The sequence below is a fragment of the Carlito syrichta genome, unplaced genomic scaffold (assembly GCF_000164805.1).
Source record: "Carlito syrichta isolate Samal-C Ts95f unplaced genomic scaffold, Tarsius_syrichta-2.0.1 Scaffold305212, whole genome shotgun sequence".
In the NCBI taxonomy this organism is placed as follows: Eukaryota; Metazoa; Chordata; class Mammalia; order Primates; family Tarsiidae; genus Carlito; species Carlito syrichta.
Genome location: NW_007249308.1, coordinates 1 through 20,621, shown reverse-complemented (window position 1 = coordinate 20,621; position 20,621 = coordinate 1). Strand labels below are relative to the sequence as shown.

The 20,621-nt window shown below is 44.1% G+C and overlaps 1 protein-coding gene across 1 annotated transcript in view; it reads left to right on the top strand.

The window, feature by feature from the left end:
• TMC5 (transmembrane channel like 5) overlaps positions 1-17,932 on the top strand; it is a gene marked incomplete at its 3' end in the record, with an annotated part of 30,081 nt that extends 12,149 nt beyond the window's left edge. Inside the window, exons 6-14 of the mRNA XM_008061348.1 lie at positions 1,468-1,612; positions 2,833-2,988; positions 3,974-4,125; positions 6,233-6,311; positions 9,498-9,595; positions 11,283-11,378; positions 15,601-15,676; positions 15,856-15,986; positions 17,759-17,932. Coding sequence (XP_008059539.1) covers positions 1,468-1,612; positions 2,833-2,988; positions 3,974-4,125; positions 6,233-6,311; positions 9,498-9,595; positions 11,283-11,378; positions 15,601-15,676; positions 15,856-15,986; positions 17,759-17,932 — 1,107 coding nt within the window. The remainder of the gene's footprint in view (positions 1-1,467; positions 1,613-2,832; positions 2,989-3,973; positions 4,126-6,232; positions 6,312-9,497; positions 9,596-11,282; positions 11,379-15,600; positions 15,677-15,855; positions 15,987-17,758) is intronic.
• Positions 17,933-20,621: the final 2,689 nt, after the last annotated feature.

The following is a 20,621-nucleotide window of genomic DNA, read 5'->3' as shown; positions in this document are numbered from 1 at the left end:
AAAAAAATAAAAAAATAAAGAAGAAGGAGGCAAGAGGTGGGGGGTTGGGGGGGGAGAGAGAGGAAGATGCTACTCTGCTGGCTTTGAAAATGAAAGAGGCAGCCACAAGCCAAGGAATGAGGACAACCTCAAGAAGCTGAAAAAGGCAAGGAAATGGATTCTCCCCTAGAGCCACCCAAAGGAAGACAGCCCAGCCAACACCTTCCTTCTAGCTCTGTAAGACTCATCTTCTGACTTCTGACCTCCAGAAGCGTAAGATAATAATACGTTTATGTTGTTTTAAGCCACTGAATTGGTGGTCACTTGTCACAGCAGCCTTAGGAAACTAATGCATATAGTTTTTATCTCATAATAGCTCTGTTAGGTGGCTACCATTCTTATCCCCATTATGTAGATGTGGAAACTGAGGTTGAGAACAAGTTAATAGGACAAAGATCCTTCAGTTGGCAAATCCAGGATTGCAAACCAGGCCTATCTGATCCCAAAGCCAGTGCTCTTAACTGTCATCTTTATGACCGCACTGTTCCAGGTGAAGAACTTGGAGTTAACTCTTTTTTTTTTCTAGGGAATTGAACTTTCTCTGTAAGGGGCTAACTCTTCTATGTTCCCTTCACCATTAATGACAAGACTTGTCTTTTTGAAAGGTTCAAGCAACAATCAGCTACTGTCTCTTGGGAGACTGGGAGAAAAGGGAGTGTTTAATTTCTATATCCAGGTTATGGGGAGACAAGTCAACATCCTTACAAAAAAAACTCACTCAAAGCAGCATAAATTAATTCCAGTATTTATACCCCAACTTCATAACCTTTCAATTACACCAAGTTCAAAGCCTATGTGCAGTTTAGATTTACATTAATTTTTTTAATACACAACGCAAAGTCATGCTGACATTTTAGATAACACTTTGGAATTTACAGTATGTTCTTTTACGGTTTTTTAGAGGAAGAGACAGATAATTGCAACATTTGGAAGGAAGGGAAAGTCACCACACTTAAAATGATAACTTTAGATTGTTTTAAAGCATAATTGTAATAATTTTTTATTCCCAGAGTCCTGGCTATAACAGTCCTGTGTCCTAGTATTCACAGATGGGGGCGAGGTGGACAATGTCCACTCCAAGCTGTCAGACACACTGCTGCCAGCCTTGGACCACTCTCCTAATTATTATTTCTTTAGCACCAGCAATGACTTACTAAATAAGACTGGCCAACTGGGCAAGCCCATGCTAGTAGAGGAGCAGGAGGTGGGGGTGGGAATAGGAAAAATGAATGCTTTTAAGTATAAATGGCTTTTACATCGAGCTTAACTCAATTACAAAGAAGTTTCTTAAGACAAGATTGTCTTTTTTTAAATGTCTGTTTTAATATAGTCATTATGGCCTCTTTTCAACCTGTAACACTTTGTTAAACCCTTCATTCCCTGACTTGCTGTAATAACCCTAGGTATTTTGGTTTCTGCCTTCCCTAGCATGGCCAAGTATTTCCGGAACAACTTCATTAACCCCCACATTTACTCCAGAGGGATCGCTAAACTTATCTTCTGCTGGGACTTCACTGTCACTCATGAGAATGCTGTGAAGCTTAAACAGAAGAATCTTAGCACTGAGATAAGGGTAAGGCAAGCTCACATTAGCCAATATCTTCCTTCCGCCCGTCTCCTTCCCTTCTGCAGCGTATCTGTAACTTTTCTTAAAGTAATCATGAGTTCTTGTCTTATTAAGATTGGCCAAAAAATAAAATAAAATATTCACAACGCCTAGTGGTAGTGATGTTGCAGGGAAAGGGACGTTTTCTCACAACCCAGTGGCTTTGTGATTGGCACAGCCTTACTGGAGGCCAATTTCGCAACGTGTATCAACATGATAAACGGACATCCTTCTTGACCCCACAGTTCCAGGTTTAAAATTTAACTCTAGGGCAGTGATTTTCAACTCAGAGCAATTTGTCCCTCTTGGGGACATTTGGCAACATCTGAGGACTTTCTTGGTTCTTGCAGTTGAGGTGTTCCTGGCAGCCAGTGAGTTGAGGCCAGGGATGCTGCTAAGTATCCTACAATGCCCAGGACAGGAACCACAGCAGAATTCTTCAGTCCTAATGTCAACAGTGTGGTTAAGAATCCCTGGTCCACAGAAACAAACTTACTAAAAAGAAAGAGCAAGCAGCAGATATAAAAAAAGAGACCTTAGCCGGGCTTGGTGGCTCAGCCTGGGATCCTGCGCCTTTGGGAGGCTGAGGTGAGTGGATTGCCTGAGCCCGCGGGTTCGAGACCCGTCTGGGCAGCGAGACCTCATCTCCACAATAAATAATAAAAAAAAAATCAGCCAGGCATGGTAGCGCGTGCCTGTAATTCCAGCTACTCGGAAGGCTGAGGCGGAAGGATCGCCGGAGCTCAGCAGGTCGAGGCTGCGGTGGCCGGGAGTGGTCACTGCACTCCAGTCCGGGCGACAGAGTGAGACTCCAACTCAAAAAAAAAACAAAAAGAGAGAGAGACTTTGACAAGAGGGTTGCAGATGTGACCTTCCTCCTCGGTGAGGATGCCTAGCCGGATTCTTCCAGAAAGAGCCCTGTGACCTCAGTCTGCTTCCTCAAGAGCATGGTTCCAGTCTACTGGTTCCATCTGTTCTACTAAGATGGAAATGGGGCCTGGGGATTCTTGGCCCATCTGAGAGGCCCCCCTGGGTCATCCATAATCCATGCCCATCATGAACTCGCTGCTTACTGTCCCCCGGGGATTGGGCTGGGTTTGTGTCTCTGGGTGTATTAAGCATTTCGGGGATCTTTGCTGACAGAAGAGAGGGATCTGCGGGCTTTCTTGACTTTCTTGCATCTCCAGGAGAACCTGTCAGAGATCCGTCAGGAGAATGTTCGGTTCACGGTCCATCAGCAGCTGACCCGCTTCTTTGCCCACATGGCAGCCTGGGTCGTCTCTACTGGAGGGGCCATCGCCTGCTGTGCAGCTGTTTATTACCTGGCCGAGTACAACTCAGAGGTAATCAGAGAGGCAGGAACACCAGGGTCCAGGGCAGCGGAACCAGGTGAAGGGATGGGATGCTGGAGGGAGAGAGTGGTGTAGGGTCTGCCGCTCAACCTGGGGTGTGTGGCCTGCAGCATCAGCACCACGAGGAAGCTTAGTTAAAAAAAAAAAAAGCAGAATCTGGGCAAGGCGCAGCGGCTCATGCCAATAATCTCAGTGCTTTGGGAAGCTGAGGCGGGAGGCTCATTTGAGCCCAGTTCGAGACCAGCCTGGGCAACATAGTGAGACCTCATCTTTACAGAAAATTTTGAAAAAAATTTAGTCAGGCATGGTGGCATGTGCCTATGGTTCCAGCTACTAGGAAAGCTAAGGTGAGAGGATTGTTGATCCCAGGAGGTTGAGGCTGTGGTGAGCCATGATCATGCCACTGCACTACAGCCTAGGTAACAGAGTAAGACCCTGACTCAAAAAAAAAGGAAAGAGAAAAAGAGAAAGGGATGGAGGGAGGAAGAGAGGGAAGGAGAGAGAAGAAAGAAAGAGAGAGAGAGAGAAAGGGAGAGAAAAGAAAGGGAGGGAGGGAGAGAAGAAAGAAAGAAAAAGAAAGGAAGAAAGGAAGAAGGAAAGAAAGAAAAGGAAGAAAGGAAGAAGGAAAGAAAGAAAAAAGAAAGGAAAGGAGGGAGGGAAAGAAAGAAGGAGAGAGAGAAAAGGGAGGGAGGGGAAGGAAGGAAGGAAGGAAGGAAGAAAAGTCACAGAATGACCTCTTGAGCTCAGGCCCTGAGTCAGACACATCTGGATTCCCAACTGCCACTTCCTTGCTGGGTGACCCCAGGCAAGCATCTTTGCCTCCCTGAGCTTCAGTTTGCTTGGCACAGGATAAGTGCTCAATAAATGGCAGCTGAGTAGTTAACCTATGGGGAGTTCTGTCAGGGGCCTTCTGAGTGAGGCAGGGAGGCATCCAGCACAGAGTCAGCATCTAGGATCTCTCCTCGATCCCCTGTAGTTCCTGAGGATGCACAGGGACCCCGGGGCGGTGCTGCTACTGCCTTTCGTTGTGTCCTGCATCAACCTGGTCGTGCCACGCTTCTACTCCTTGTTCAGGCTGGTGGAGAGGTACGAGATGCCGCGGCGCGAAGTCTATGTTCTTCTGATTCGGTAGGTGTGCCCTTCTGTGGAGGGAAGTGGGGTGGGAGCGAGAAAGGGTTACACATAAGTATTTAAGTTCTATGCTCCAGAGGAAGGAATTTCAAGAGTGAAGTTTGGCTGGGCACCGGTGGCTCATACCTGTAATCCCAGTGTTTGGGGAGGCTGAGGCAGAAGAATCCTTTGAAACTAGGAGTCCAAGACCAGTCTGGACAACATAGTGAGACCCCCATCTCTACAAATAAACAAAAAAGTTAACCAGCATGTGGCACACGCCTGTAGTCCCAGCTTCTTGGGAGGCTACAGCAGGAGGATTGCTTCAGCCCAGGAATTTGAAGCTGCAGTGGGCTATGATTGCACCACTGCACTCTGGGTGACAGAGAAGACCCTTTATCTGAAGAAAAAAAAAAGTAAAATGTGTTTGCCTGGTGTGGTCTTTTACTCAAAATAATTACTAACCTTTCCTGATCGCCCCCAGCCTGAGGATTAATGTAGTTCTCAAGTGTGAGATGTATAGGTGGGCAGGCAGTGCACCACACAGTTTCCTGGCTGAGGAGTTGTGTAGAGACTGAAATCATCCAGTGTTCCCACTAGTCAAACTCTTCTTATTAGTGAGTCTTGGTGCTCACCGCATCAGCCAGGAGAAAGAGGTGTATTTTTATAATTCGGCCATGCAAACCGAGGTGGGCAGAGTGCTTGGCAATTGGCCCAAGACAGTACTTTTTTGTGATTCCTAGAAGTGACCCCAGGGTTTTGATAAAAGAAATCTGTCCTTCCAGTCTCTTCTTGGGTAATTCTCTGATGATTCCTGGTCATGGTGGGTGTTCATAAGTACAGATCTGGACAGTGCAAACTGAGTTTCTTTATGAAGTCCTGAAGCCCTTGCCTTCTCTGGCCTCTCAAATCTGCCTCTGGCCACCCCTCTAGCCTCATTCTCTTCTTCTCTCCTTGCTCACTTCCCTTCCCCCTCACTGACTTCCTGAGAGTTCACCAACAAGTCAAACCATATTCCCACCTCTGGGCCTTTACACAAGCTGTTCTTTCTACCTGGAATGCTCTTCCCACAGACAGCCACAGGACTTGCTTCCTGACTTTGTTTTGGCTTCTGCTCCAACGTCCCCCTCTTGGAGAGCGCTTCCCTGACTACCTACTAAAAATAACAACTCCCCACCTCCCTTCTCTCCTGCATTGTCTTGTTCTTACCACTTCCTGACATATTTGTATTGGTGTACTGTCTTCCTCCCCCACAGTTGATGGGGAAACCTTTGCCTTGTTCACAGTGCCTGGGATATCATAGGTGTTCAAGAATAATTGATGAATGAATGAATGAGCACATCAGTTAATCAGTCAATTATATCCAACTCATTTATGAAAACGTCAACTGTAGGTGATCTCTATACCCACCTTATTCCTCACAATCTACCTACTGGCCTGGGGTGCTCTTTCTTAGGTATGTATAAGGGGGAACTGTTAGGTCTCACTGTCACCCCATAACCTTGCATACTGGGTAAGATGAGCATTAACTACCCTCTACGTGATAATAGAGTTGTAAAGATTGGGGGATGATTCAATAAAATGTTTAGCAAAGTATCTTGGGTCAGCATCCAATAAATATTATGTACATTTACTATTAGTATAATGGGAAGGGAAATCAGATAGTTTAGAGATGCAACAAAAGACAGTGTATCAGTCAGAATAAATTAGGTTATGCTGCAGTAACAAACAACCCCCAAATCTCAGAAGCTTAGAGGACAAAGGTTTACTTCTTGCTCACACTACATATGCACTGTGGATTGGCAGGAGGAGTCTGTTCCTGTCAGTCACTGAGGGATCCAGTTGAGAGAGCAGCGACTCTCTTGAATATTGCTGATTGCCATTCCAGAGGGAAGATGAGGCGTTCTGGAGGGTCTCATGCTGGTGTTAAATGCTCCAGCTTAGAAGTGACACACAATGTTTCTGCTCACAATTCATCCTCCAGAACTAGCCACATAGTGCCATCCAACCATGGGAGGGGGCGTTCAGGAATGTCTATCCTACCATCTGCCCAAAAGGAAATATTGGCAAATAGCACACAAGACTGATATGACAGGTAATGATAGATGTTTTCTTTTCTGTTCAGAAACATCTTTTTGAAAATATCAATCATTGGCATCCTTTGTTACTATTGGCTCAACATCGTGGCCCTGTCTGGCGAAGAGGTGAGATTTCTGTGTTTTTCTGCCTTAAATTTGGTTTCCTAGCCTTTGACCACTGAGGAGGACATGGGTTTCTCAAAAGCCATCACACCCCCTACGTGGCATTAATCCCTGTGGGAAGAGAACAGGAGCTAATCTGGAAAGCAACATAAGTCAAGGGGTCTCAACAAAAAAATTTCAGTCTAGAGTTAGAAAGACCTTGATGTGAAGGTCAGTTGTGTCATCTGCTAAGTCAATGTCTTTGAGCCTCTGTTTTCTCATCTGTAAAATGGGAATTAAACAATATTATGTGTAGTATAAGTACAGTGCTTAGCATATGGTAGGCATGCTATAGAGGGTAGTGATTTTGATGCTAATTTGTCCTAACACCACTGGGGTTTTGCATAAAATCCTTTTTGATTCTTGATGTTCTGTTTTTTCCTGTAAACCTAGATACACTGGGCTTTACTGGCCTGCAAAGACATGAGTGCTACAGTAATAATTATGTCCTAACCCTGATTGTTCCTAGGCTTCCCTCACTTGAGTACAGTTTCTCAGTCTTCCCTCGCCTCAGAGGATAGGGGCCTGGTGCCCCGTTCTGAGAGTGGGATCCCATGGGGATTCAAGAACAAGCAACCTCTCTAGGCTTCTCAGTGGAATACCTCTGCCCTGCTCCTGGGTTACCCATGAGAATGGGCCTCCATATCATAGCTGTCCTTAGCTGAGGGCCATCCTGAGCTCTCAGGTACCCAGGATGCTCTTGGGTTAGAAATGGAGTCTGGGAAGAAGGAGCTTCGTTCCATCTCTCTGTCTCCCTTTGTCCTTGGGCCCCAAAATATCTGTGTGCAGACTCAAGCCATCTTACATGAACATGGCATCCTCAGCTTCTCTCCCTAATTATCATAGAGGTTCCAGACCAGACCTCTGAATTAGGCTGACTAGAGCAGAGACCATATTATGCCTCCATCCATCCATTCATTCTTCACTCATTTTTTTTATCCATCCACATATCCACCCATCCTTTTGTCTACCCATTTATCCATTGATCCATCCACGTATGCATCCATCCATTTATCTATTTATTCATCCATGTATTCATTCATGAATTCATCCACCCATTCATTCATCCACCCATCCACTTATTCATCTAGCCATTCATGCATCATCCATTTATCCATCCATTCATCTAACCATCCTTGGGTTGTTTACCCAAAACTTCTCTCTTCTTCTTCAGCCAAATCTAAAAGCTCTCAGTCTATCAGCTAATAGCACTGACTTTCTGCAGAGGTAACTGACTACCGGTTTTGTAAACTGACTAATTTATTTATTTTGAAGTTTATCGATTTTATTGATCTCAAACAATCAGTTTTGGGTTTCATTGATTGTTTCACTTTTTTTCCATTGACTTCCTCTCTGACCTTTATTTTTTCTTTGCTTACTTTGGGTTTAACTTTCTCTTCTTTTTTTCGTTTTAAAGATGTGGGGTACAAATCAGGATTAGGTATACAAGTTGTCATCGTACAGGTAAAGTTTGGGCCTCCTTTTGGTCCCCACTTTGCCTGGTCTGAGATCAGGTATGCTTATTGATGTTGTGTCCCTCCCACCCTCACCTCAGCAGTATCCTACTACTGCCAATCCCTTTCTTATAGTATTATGGTAAATGTTCAGGATCCACTTATGAGTGAGAACATGTGGCACTCTGTTCCTTGTTTCTGTGATAGATCACTGAGTATGATAGACTCTAAATCCATCCAGGTTGCTGCAAAGTCCATATATTTGTCCTCCTTTTTTTTTGAGTTGGAGTCTCACTGTCGCCCAGACTGGAGTGCAGTGGCCGCTCCTGCCACCGCAGCCTGACCTGCTGGGCTCCGGTGATCCTTCCACCTCAGCCTTCCAAGTAGCTGGAACTACAGGCACGTGCTACCACACCCGGCTAATTTTTTGATTTATTGTAGAGATGAGGTCTCACCAAGTTGCCCAGGTGGGTCTTGAACCCGCGGGTTCAGGCAATCCACTCACCTCAGCCTCCCAAAGCACGGGATTACAGGCTGAGCCACCAAGCCTGGCATACCATATTTTTTTAATCCAGTCCAGTTTTAATGGGCAGCATGGTTTTTGCTATTGTGAATAGTGGTGCAATAAACATGTATGTGCTTGTATCTTTTTGTAGAATTATTTGAATTCCTCCAGGTATATTCCCAGTAGGGGGATTGCTGGGTCATATGGAAGGTCAACGTCTAGTTCTTTCAGACATCGCCACACTGTTTTCCAAAGAGGTTGCACTAGTTTGCAATCCCACCAGCAGTGTAGAAGCGTTCCTTTTTTCCCACATCCTCACCAGAATCTGTTGTTGTTTGTTTTATTAATGATAGCCATTCTTACTGGGGTTAGATGATATTTCAATGTGGTTTTGATTTGCATTTCTCTGATGATTAGTAAAGCTGAGCACTTTTTCATGTGTCTGTTGGCTGCCCATATATCTTCTTTTGAGAAGTGTCTATTCATGTCTTTTGTCCACTTTTTAATGGGGCTGTTTGTTTTATTCCTTTTGGCACGTGAGTTCCTTGTAGATTCCAGATGTTAGGCCTTTGTCAGATTTACAGTTGGCAAATATTTTTCCCATTCTATGGGCTGTCTCCCCACTCTCTAGATGGTTTCTTTTGCTTTACAAAAGCTTTCAGTTTGATGAGATTCCATTTGTCTATTTTATCTCTTATGGCATGGGCACATGGGATAACCTGACTAATTTAAACTTACAGTTTATTCTAGCTTGCTGAACCTCTGGGCCACTTTCTTAATCAAGCAGATATAAATTGATTTTCGTAAGGTCAATAAGAAGAAAAGAGTAGAGGCATTTTTATGCATTGATGCCTCCTGCTCTCCTAAATAAACTGATTAGTCCTGGCAGAGAAATGGCATCCAGAGGGGATATGACAGACAAGAAAAGTTTCAAGGGGAGAGAACATGAGAAGGGAAAGTTTGGATACATGGGGGAAGGCAAGCCTTAATGAGGAACCCAGAAAGAGGATAAACTGAATACAAACTCAGCTGCGTTTTTGCAAAGAGTGGGTCTACTTTTCTGAGTACACGAGAACTTGATCAAACTGAGCCACCAGCCACATCCTAATGAGCATGTGGAGCCAGGAACAGATGAGATCTGAGCCAAGGTCACAGCCCCTTCCCACATCCTGACTCTTGTTTGCCTTCCAGTGTTGGGAAACGCTCATTGGCCAGGAAATCTACCAGCTCCTTCTGATGGATTTTGTGTTCTCTTTAGCTGATTCCCTCCTGGGGGAGTTTCTGAGGAGGTAAATATTTGTCCTTCATGAGTAATTAGTACCTGATACTGTAACCAGAGCCTAATTCCTGGCTGAGCCGGAAGTATGGGCCCCTTATGTGCTCAAAGACCAACTCTGCATTGTTCTAAGTCTGCATATCGTCCTTTGGGATAGCGTTCTCTTCTAAATTAACTAAAACTTCACCTTAATCTGACAGTCCTGTTGTCATAATTCATCTGGTTCAATTGATCCTCTACAACCTTCTTTTTGAAAAAAAATTCTAGAAATAAGAACAGAAACGGATCCATTTGAAATCTTATCCACCACAGGTAACCTTAATATTCTAGTATATATTCCGGATCTTTTTATGCACACGTTTCTCTTACTGTGTGTGTGTATATAGATATACACACACATATATATACATACACAGACATATATATTTATATACTGTATGATACTATATAATTTTCAAAAACAAAAGCGGGGTCACACTGCAAAATCATTGTGGAGTTTGCTTTTATTAATCTATCACTATGGCTCGGTGCCTTTCCATGTCAGTACATATAGATGTATCTCATTGTTTTAATTTAATTAATGTACTAACTTTTACAATAAGTATACAGAATTGAGGGACTGTCATTAGTACATTTAATTAATGTACTAACTTTTATAATAAGTATACAGAATTGAGGCATTGTCATCATTCTCCTATGTGTGGTCCTTTATTATTTACTAATTCATTTATTCTTTAATAACATGATAAGCCTCTCATTCCTTATAGACATTGATATGTTTCTTCAAGCTGCTCCAGGGATAGGATGGTATGACCCAGGGTTGATTCTTAGTGCCAGGCATAAAGGGGAATAGGGTTTTTTTTACAGAACTTTTGTATTGGCACTTTCTCCTAATGAAGAAATCAATGTGGTCTCAAATTTCTCCATAGTAAATGGACCTCAGTTTTTCCCTGAGAATTTAGAAAATAAGGAAATATTATTAATTTGATAACAGTAACCAAAAATTGTCAGTTTGGGTTTATTTGGGTTGAGAGGTGCTGAGTTTATCTGGTTCATGAAAAAACAATTTAGTAAGCAAAGAAGCCCGGGCATGGTGGCTCACTCCTGTAATCCCAGCACTTTGGGTGGTGGAGGCAAGAGGACTGCCTGAACCTAGGGGTTTGAGACTAGCCTGGGCAGCTTAGCAAGACCTCATCTCTACAATAAATGAAAAAAATTAGCCAGGCATGGTGGTGCACACCTGTAGTTCCAGCTATTTGAAAGGCTGAGGTGAAAGTATTGCCTGAGCCCAGCAGGTTGAGGCTGCAGTAACCATGAACGTGCCTCTGCACTCCAGCTTGGGCGACAGAGTGAGACTCTGACTCAAAAAAAAAAAAGGTTTAATAAGCAAAGAGTGGTATAAACAAGATAATAGATGGGATGATTTAAATAGCCAGGGTAACAAATGTTCTCTAGAATTTTTAAAAATTACTTCAGCAGTAACCCCACTTGACTGTATTGTGTTGTCCATTTTCCCTCAATTCTCTCAATTATTTCTTTTAAAACATCCTTATATTCTTAGAACTTTTGAAAAATTTGCAAGGGAACTTGAGACTTTATCCTAAACAGGTGAATGTCTCTTGTGGATTGTCCTAATCTGTGGAGAATCTTTTGAAAAAGGAAGTTATGGTTTCGGTATTAAACTTAGTATGTTTTCACAGAATCATTGGGATGCGGCTTATCACAAGCCTTGGCATACAGGAGTTTGACATTGCCAGGAATGTTCTAGAACTGATCTATGCACAAACTCTGGTGTGGTAAGTTTTGCGACTTTGCAGGATACCCAGAGGCTTCTGCTTGACTATGGAGTTCATGTTTTGGTGGTAAAGCCCCAGAATCTGTTGTTTTTAAAGCTGCACAGGTGACACCAAACCCAGTCAGTCTGAGAACCATGAATTTAGAATTTATACACTTCTTTTCCTTTATGAGACCTTGAGGACTTCAGACAAGAATCAGCATAGAGTAGGGGTCCCAACCTGGAGGCCCACAGGCCATGTCCAGCCTGCAGGTGTGTTTTGCTTGTCCCATGTGGTGCTTTTGTGAAAAATCTGAATTAACCATTGCTGTGGGCTGAATGTTTGTGTTCCCCTTCAAATTCAAATGTTGAAACCTAATTTCCAATATGATAGAGGTGAGGTCTTTGGGAGGTGATTTTGGTCTTTGGTGAAGCCCTTATGAATGGGATTAGTGCCCTAATAAGTGAGGAGGGAGAAAGGGGGGGGAGAGAGAGAGACCCCTTTTCCCTTCTGCTGTGTGAGGACACAGTGAGAAAGCACCATCTATTAATCAGAAAGAGGGCCCTCACCAGACATCAGATCTGCTGGCGCTTCAACTTTAGACTTCCCAGTCCTCAGAACCATGAGATATAAGTTACTGTTGCTTATAAGCTACCCAGTTTATTGGATTTCATTATAGCAGCCTGAATGGACTAAGACAGCTACCCATATTTAAAACCAAGAAATTTGACATAAAATTTAAATGTCTAGCTTCTCTCCAGAAAGATCTGGCCATCTCCTGTCATGGTAACAATTTCACTAGGATTTGAGGTAAGGGGAACATGTCCAGTTTGCCACAGTCTTCACCTTGCACTGTCATCTCCCAGCATTCATTTGCCATTTCTTGTTGCCCTCATGCTGTTAGCTTGGATGTAAACTTTACTTTGCATTCATATCTCAACAGAAGTGGGTGAATACAGACAGGTGGAGGCTGGGTGCTGTGCCTATAATCCCGGCACTTTGGGAAGCCAGGGTGAGAGAATTGCTTGAGTCCCGGTGTTCAATACCAGCCTGGGCAACGTAGTGAGACTTCATCTCTAAAAAAAACATTAAACAAAATTAGCCAGGTGTGGTGGTATGCTCCATTGTACAGATAGTCCACAGTTTGTGTATCCATTCATTTGTCCGTGAACACTTGGGTTGTGTCCACCTTTAGCTATTGTGAATAATACTGCTGTGAACACGAGTGTGCAAATCTCTTCCAAATCCTATTGTCAGTCTTTTAGGGTATATTCCCAGAAGTGGAATTGCTGGATCACATGGTATCATGAGCATGCAGTTTTTTTGTTTTTTGAAAAATAATATGGGTTAGGCTGTGCATAGTGACTCACACTTATAATCCCAGCACTTTGGGAGGCTGAGTTAGGAGAATTACTTGAGACCAGGGGTTCTAGACCAGCGTGGGCAACATAGTGAGATCTTGTCTCTACAAAAATAAAAATTAAAAAAATTAACCAGGTATGGTGGTACACGCTTATAGTCCCAGCTACTTGGGAGGCTGAGGCAGGGGGCAACACTTGAACCCAGAAGTTTGAGGCTGCAGTGAGCACTATGCTCCAGCCTGGGCAACAGAGCAAGACTCTGTCTTTTAAAAAAGGAAAAAAGTGGGTTATTTATGTGACATAGGAAAATAATAATATAGCTCCATTTAATGAGTGCTCATTTTAGCCAGGTTGTTTAATCCTAGAGTCTGAGTCCTCATATTGTTGATCATTTGACAGAGATTCCAGAGGAAAATGGCAGTATGAGGCAGGAGAATTACAATGAGAAATGACCATAAGGACTTCTAGGCCTTTGAGGATTTTGTTGATAAAAGATACATGTATCTTTTTCTTTCTCCATGGCAATTACAGATTTAACTTTTTTGAGTTTTAGAATATTGCCTTTGATGATATTTATTTTTACTTTTTAGATAGTTTATTTAGAAAGTAAATTAGAGAGAGCGAGAGAGAGAGGGAGCAAGGGAGGGAGGAGAGAATCACCTCCCCAAGGTAGGGGAGGGGGCCAAAGCTGAGGAAAACTGGCCTGGCCCATAGATCAAAGAACACATGGCCAGACCACAGCTTACCAAGGCAATGGTAATGAGTTTTAAAAGAAGATAATATGACAGAAAAGGAGTGTATGTAGAGATGAGGAAGGGGTAAGGAATGTGCTTCCCAAATTTTAGTCTAGTGCACACCAGACTTGTTTTTTACTGATTTTTTTTAGCATATCTACATAACACCTGTACTATTATCTACTTAATATTTTCTTTTAAGTTGTCTTGCCAGATGTGGTGGCTCACACCTGTAATCCCTGCACTTTGGGAAGCAGAGGTGAGAAGATTGCCTGAACCCATGGGTTCGAGACCAATCTGGGGAACATAGTGGGCAATAAATAAAAAAATTAGCCAGGCATCGTGGCACACACCTGTAGTTCCAGCTACTTGGAAGGCTGAGGCAAAAGGATCTCCTGAGCCCAGCAGGTCGAGGCTGCAGTAACTGTGATTGTGCCGCTGCACTCTAGCCTGGGTGACAGAGTGAGAATCCAACTAAAAAAAAAAATTGTTTGCCTGCCTTTTTTTTTTTTAACTCAAATACATTTTTGCTTATTTATTTATCTTTAATTTTTAAATTTTTTTTTTAGTTGGAGTCTCACTTTGTCGACCAGACTGGAGTGCAGTGGCACGCTCCTGGCCACCGTAGCCTTGACCTGCTGGGCTCCGGCGATCTTTCCACCTTAGCCTTCCAAGTAGCCAGAACTACAGGCACACGCTACCACTCCCGGCTAATTTTTGATTTATTGTAGAGATGAGGTCTCGCCCAGTTGCCCAGGCGGGTCTCGAACCCATAGGCTCAGGCAATCCACTCACCTCGGCCTCCCAAAGTGCTGGGATTACAGGCTGAGCCACCAATTTTTTAAAAATTATTTGAGTTGGAGTCTCACTCTGTTGCCCAGGCTGGAATGCCATGGCACGCTCATGGCCACTGCAGCCTTGACCTGCTGGGCTAGGTGATCCTTCCACCTCAGTCTTCCAAGTAGCTGGAACTACAGGCACGCACCACCATGTCCAGTTAAATTTTTGATTTATTGTAGAGATGAGGTCTTGCCAGGTTGCCCAGGCTGGTCTCCAACCCGTGGGCTCAGGCAATCTCTCACCTGGGTTTACAGGCTTGAGCCACTGCACCTGGCCAAATACATTTTTAAAGGAGTCTTTGTTTTACAATCACAAATGGAGAACCAGTGCCATTTCACAGAAATCACAAGTAACTGGAAAAATAAAAACAACCCCCTTCCAAGCAGTCATTAAATTCTAGCTAGATGCTGCTGCCTGCCAATCTCTCAGACTAAAACCTACTCTTTTTTTTAAGGAAGGTTGGAAAGTATTAGGAATTAGAGACATCCTAGCACAGAACTGAGATGCTCCTCTTTTGAAGCTCAGGAGCACTGAAGAAGAGTGGGAAACGGAATGCCCTTCTCACGTGTAACTCAGTGCTGTTAGATGTCTTGTCCCTGCAGGACCTCGGGTTTTCTCAGTTATCATCGGGGCGGGGGGAGGTGGTGGGATATGCCCCACCTTTGGGACTCACTAGCTTAGGGCACACTGAAGGTCATCTGTTGGCTGAGTGGCTGTTTCTCTGTAAAATCTCCTTTCTAGAGCTGGGAAGAAACCAGCTGTGGGTATGGGGCATGGTAGGAATGTGCTTAGTTTGCTGGGATGAAAGCAGTGCCTCTCTGTATTCGTTTGCTAGGACCGCCATAAAAAGTGCCACAGACTGGGTGTCTTAAGCAACAGCAATTTATTTTCTCACAGTTCTGAAGGCTAGAAGTCCAAAGTCAGGGTGTTGGTTTCCTCTGAGGTCCATAAGGAAAAGATCTGTCTCAGGCCTCTCCCCTTGGCTTATTGATGGTCATCTTCTGTCTGTATCTTCAACACGGTTTTCCCTTTTCGTGTGTGCCTGTGTCCTATACTGTTCTTTTAGGGATACTAGTCATATTGAATTGCGGCCCACCACAGTGATCTCATTTTCCCTTAATCACCTCTTAAAGGCCCTGTCTCCCAATACAGTTTCATTCTGAGATCCTGGGGGTTAGGACTTCAACATATGGATTTGGGGGAGACACAATCCAGACTACACACCCTTTCCTTTCCCTCCACACTTCTTATTCAGCCCCCACTCCTCATGTCTTCCCTGATCTGACACTCACCTTCTCTTCCTTGCAGGATTGGAATCTTCTTCTGCCCTCTGCTGCCCTTTATCCAAATGATTACTCTTTTCACCATGTTTTATGCCAAAAATGTAAGTCAGTCCTTCCTTGCAGTCAATCAGCTTTTCTCAGTCATGTGTGACCTGGTGGTTGTTGGAGCTGGGGGGCTCTGGGGAGGTCTAGGAAGGCCTAGGGAAGGCGGGGTCTAGTTGGGATTGCTTTGGCTTCTCCCCTGGCTGCAGATGGTAGGTGGCTGTTTCTCTTTCTTTAGATCAGCTTGATGAATTTCCAGCCTCCAAGCAAAGCCTGGCGGGCCTCGCAGATGATGACTTTCTTCATCTTCTTGCTCTTTTTCCCATCCTTCACGGGGGTCCTGTGCACCCTGGCCATCACCATCTGGAGGTAGGAAATAGTGGCCCTAGGTGACGTTTTAGACTTGGGTGGGTGAGTGTTTATTTTTACATATAGGTTTTGTTATGATTCAGGTTTGGTGATGTCAACAGATCAGCAGACAATTGCCATTGAAAAGATAGTTTAGTGCTCACAGTTCCCAAGAGGAGGAGGTACTTCGTGCCACACTGGGCCATGTGGGGAAGCATCAGGGTAGGCCAGCAGGCAGAGGAAGTGAGGGAAAGAGCCTTAATTGTGGCTTCTGAGGTATGGAACAGGAAAGGCAAGGTAAGTGGGCTTAAGACTGGTTTGTTTGAATAATTTCAGTAGGCTCTGTGGTCTAGGGGTTGTCCTGAGTTATCTAGTACCTGGCCTTGAGGTGATTAGAGCAGGGGAATATTGCCCAGAGTGTAAAAGCCTATGATAAAGGGGTGGTTGGAGGTATGGGCTCCTTTGGTTGGTTTGCACATGAAAGGCGTGCTTTGCAGGCTAGCCTGAGAAGGGCAGACTCTCCAAGGCAGTAAGATCCCAGGCATAAACACAGAAGAATAAAATGACATGCTTAATACAATGCTTAACCCAAGTTCCCTTGATAACCAATAGACATTAAAACCAACTCCCTTGGTCACCTGAAGCTTCCCATGATAAGGAGAAGCCAGCTACTTCACATCCTGAACAGAACCTCATCTAAGTTAAGGCCTTGACTGATCTGGCCCCTTCCACCTCTCCAATCCCACCTCCCTTTGGAGCCCCCATACTCCAGCCCCAGGGCTCTCACTTCATTCCTGGGACCAAGAAAGCCCCTTTCTACAAGAGCAGGGTCCTCTGTGAAGCATTATCCCCCTCCCCTTGTTTGGCTGCCTTCTCTCTACCCACTGATTCTTACCTCCAAGGACATCACCAAGAACCTCCAAAGTCATCTCCAAGATCTGGCCTTCATAGCCCTCCTCGTCTTCTATCAGTTCCCATTGCTTCTCTCTCTCAGGCCTGAGTTTCTTTCCTTTAATCCGTCATTCACTGTTAAAACACCTTTGTTTGAGTCTTTGCTTGATTGTTTACTTATTTATTATCCATCTTTCCCACTGGAACATAAACCCAAGAAGGCAGGGACTATGTGTGTCTTGTTTAATATGGAATCCCTAGAGTCTATCTAGAATAGTCCTTGGTAGAATAAACCATGGTTGAATGAATGAAGGGATTAATGAATGAATAAACGAATGAACAAGCAAATAAATGAACAAGTTTTTTTAGGACACATGTGAAACTGGAGCTATGAGGAACTCAAGCAGCTTCAGGGAAGGCTATATTTCAGTGTCCTTATTCCTCTCAATGTATCCACTCTCTTCTTGACTAGTTCCTTGTTTCCCTCTAGTTTCTGCTCATTTATAACTGACTGCACATGGTCATCATTGCCACAACTTCGGCTTCCATAGCTCGCAGGCTTCCCTCTTAGTGCTTCTTAATGCAAGTTTCCACAAAAGATAATCTGATTACCACTATTCATTTCTTTGAGCCAAGATAATGCAATAGTTACTGCCTGGTCTTTGGATCAACCAACTGTTGATTGAATCTGGTAATACTTCTGGTCCAAGAGCTGGTGCTCAGAGCGCAGGTCATCCCAGCAAGGCTATGAGTGAGAAGAAGGCTTCTTTTGGAAGGGGACTATGTGAAGAGCAGGCAAGATTTGCTGTTTCTAGATCCAGAGCCCAGAGAGGACACCCTGATTTTAGAGTAACTATACCCATTTCATTCTAGAGATGTTTTTCCACCCCTTGTTTTACCAGGTTGAAGCCTTCAGATGACTGTGGTCCCTTTAGAGGTCTGCCTTTCTTCATTCACTCCATCTACAGCTGGATCGATACCCTACGTACAAGGCCCAGCTACCTGTGGGTTGTTTGGATCTACCAGAACCTCATTGGAAGCGTGCACTTCTTTTTCATCCTCACCCTAATTGTGTTGTAAGTGGGCACCTTGGGAAACTAGTGGGGGAAAGCCAGGAACTCTTGTGGGAAAACTTCATGAATATGAGATGAGGGCAGTCCTACGATTCTTGGTTAGAAAACAAAAAGCCTACAGTATAGCTCAGAGTTATGGATGACTCTACCCTTGAATAGGTATCTTTTTCCAAGTTATTTAATATCTTCTTGCCCTGGTGGGTTTTTGCATGTTCTATGAAGAAAGAAATACCAGCTTTGCCCCTTTTAAGAGGTGACATGAGAATAAAAATTTTTTTTTTAATGGATGTAAAAATGCTTAGGACAAGTGTATGTGTGATTCTTCCTGAGATGGTGGTATGTTAAAATGGTTTGGGCATTACTGATATGTAGGATATTGTACTTTAATATTAAAATGTTAAAAGATCTATTTCTGACTTCCTGTGAAAAGGTAAATTTGCTAACACTAGGCCCATTTTCCTGCATAAAATAATTGTTTGGCTAATGTATGGCTGATGCCCTTAAGAAGCTTATTCTGATGGCATTTGAGATTGTAGTCCCTCACATAGAGAGACACAACTCAAAAGCACAAGCTATTGGAACCACTTGATGTAGCTTGTAGGGCAACTCCTCAGTTTTGCAGATGGAAGAGGTAAAGCTTATAGAGATAGGATGTCCTACAGACAGGTTCCCAGATTTCAGGACCTAGGAACCAAGTCTTCTGGCTCTCAGCCATGCCCTTCTTCCCAGACACCAAGCTGCCACTGACCTGCTTAGAAAGGTGAATTCTTCTGGTGCCTTGCTCCTTCAGACTTCTAATTCACTGGGTCTGTGCTGGTTTAACTCACACTTCTGACACCAAACATGTGGGGTTTTTTTTTCCCTCACACCAACCAATTATCCAACTCTCCAGATGCTGACTGGATGTCCTGCAACTTAATTTAATTATGACACTATCTATCTGACTTAGCATTAGATTCCACGAGTTAAGGGCTCAGTTCCACAAGACTGCCCTCCAATCACAAGTTCCCAAGTTGTCACTTGTACTTCTTACCAACTAGCTGTAAATTTGAGGGTCCCAACAAACCCCTCTTCAGGTTTGATAATTTACTAAAATGACTCACAGAACTGAAGAAGACTATCTAACTATTATTGACTTAATAAAAAGGATACAGCTTAAGAAGAATCAAATGGAAAAGATGCCCAGGGCAAGGTGTGGGGGAGGGGAAGGTGTGGGGCTCCCACGCCCTCTCCAAGAAGTCTTGATTTATTAAATCATTGGCCACTGGTGATTAATTCCATTTCCAACCCCTCCCTTCTCCAGAAGTCCTGAGGGGGCAGGAGCTGAAAGTTCCAATTATGCCTTGGTCTCTCTGGTGACTAGCCCCCATCCTGAAGCTATCTAGGGGCTACCAGGATTTTTTTTGAGTTGAAGTCTCACTCCATTGCCTAGGCTGGAGTGCAGTGGCATGCTTATGACCACCCCAGCATCAACCTGCTGGGCTCCAGCAATCCTTCCGCCTCAGCCTTCCAAGTAGCCAAAACTACAGGTGCACGCTACCACACATGGCTAATTTTTTTATTTATTATAGAGACGAGGTCTCACCAAGTTGCCCGGGCTGGTCTTGAGCCCATGGACTCAGGCAATCCACTCGCCTCGGCCTCTCAAAGTGCTGGGATTACAGGCTGAGCCACCGAGCCTGGCCCACCAGGATCCTTATTAGAATCCAGAAGACACTTTCTTTTAGTTAGAGATGGATTCTTGCCCAGGTTGGAGTTGAACTCCTGGGCTCAAGCCATCCTCCCACTTCAGTCTCCTGAGTAGTGGGACTACAGGCACATGCTAACACACTCAGCTAAAAGATACTCTTATCACTCTGGAGAGTCTAAGTGCTGTGTGCCAGGATCTATCTATCTATCTATCTATCTATCCACCCACCCATCTATCTATCTATCTCTTCAGGAGCTTGTAAGAAATGCAGAATCTCTAGGCTGGGCTCAGTGGCTCAGCCTGTAATCCCAGCACTTTGGGAGGCCAAGACAAATGGATTGTCTGAGCCCACAGGTTCGAGACCAGCCTGGGCAGCTTGGTGAGACCTTGTCTCTACAATAAATCAAAAATTAGCCAGGCATGTGGAGTGTGCCTGTAGTTCTGGCTACATGGAAGGTTGAGGCAGAAGGATCACTGGAGGCCAGCAGGTCAACACTGGGGTGGCCATGAGCATGCACTCTAGCCTGGGGTGATGGAGTGAGACTCCAATTCCAAAGAAAAAAATAAATGCAGAACTCAGGCCCTACCCCAGATCTACTAAATCAGAATCTGCATTTGAACAAAATCCCAAGAATGTGTATCATACTCTCATGCACATTAGAATTGTGTACATTTTTAAAAATACTGATTTGGCTGGGGCCAGTGGCTCGTGCCTATAATCCCAGAACTTTGAGAGGCCAAGTTGGGAGGATTGTTTGTGGTCAGGAGTTTGAGATCAGCCTGGGTAATATAGCAAGACTCCATTTCTTTTGTTGTTGTTGTTGTTGATTGTTCTGTTCTTTTTTTTTTATCAGTATTTTTTATTATGGTTTTGTGGGGAACAGCTAAGGGTTAGGTGTACAATTACGTTTCATTCAGGCACCCTGTTGATAAGAGGTGTTTTCTCATCCCCCGACAGATATTTGCTACTGATAATCCCATCCCCCTCCCCCCCGAAGTTTC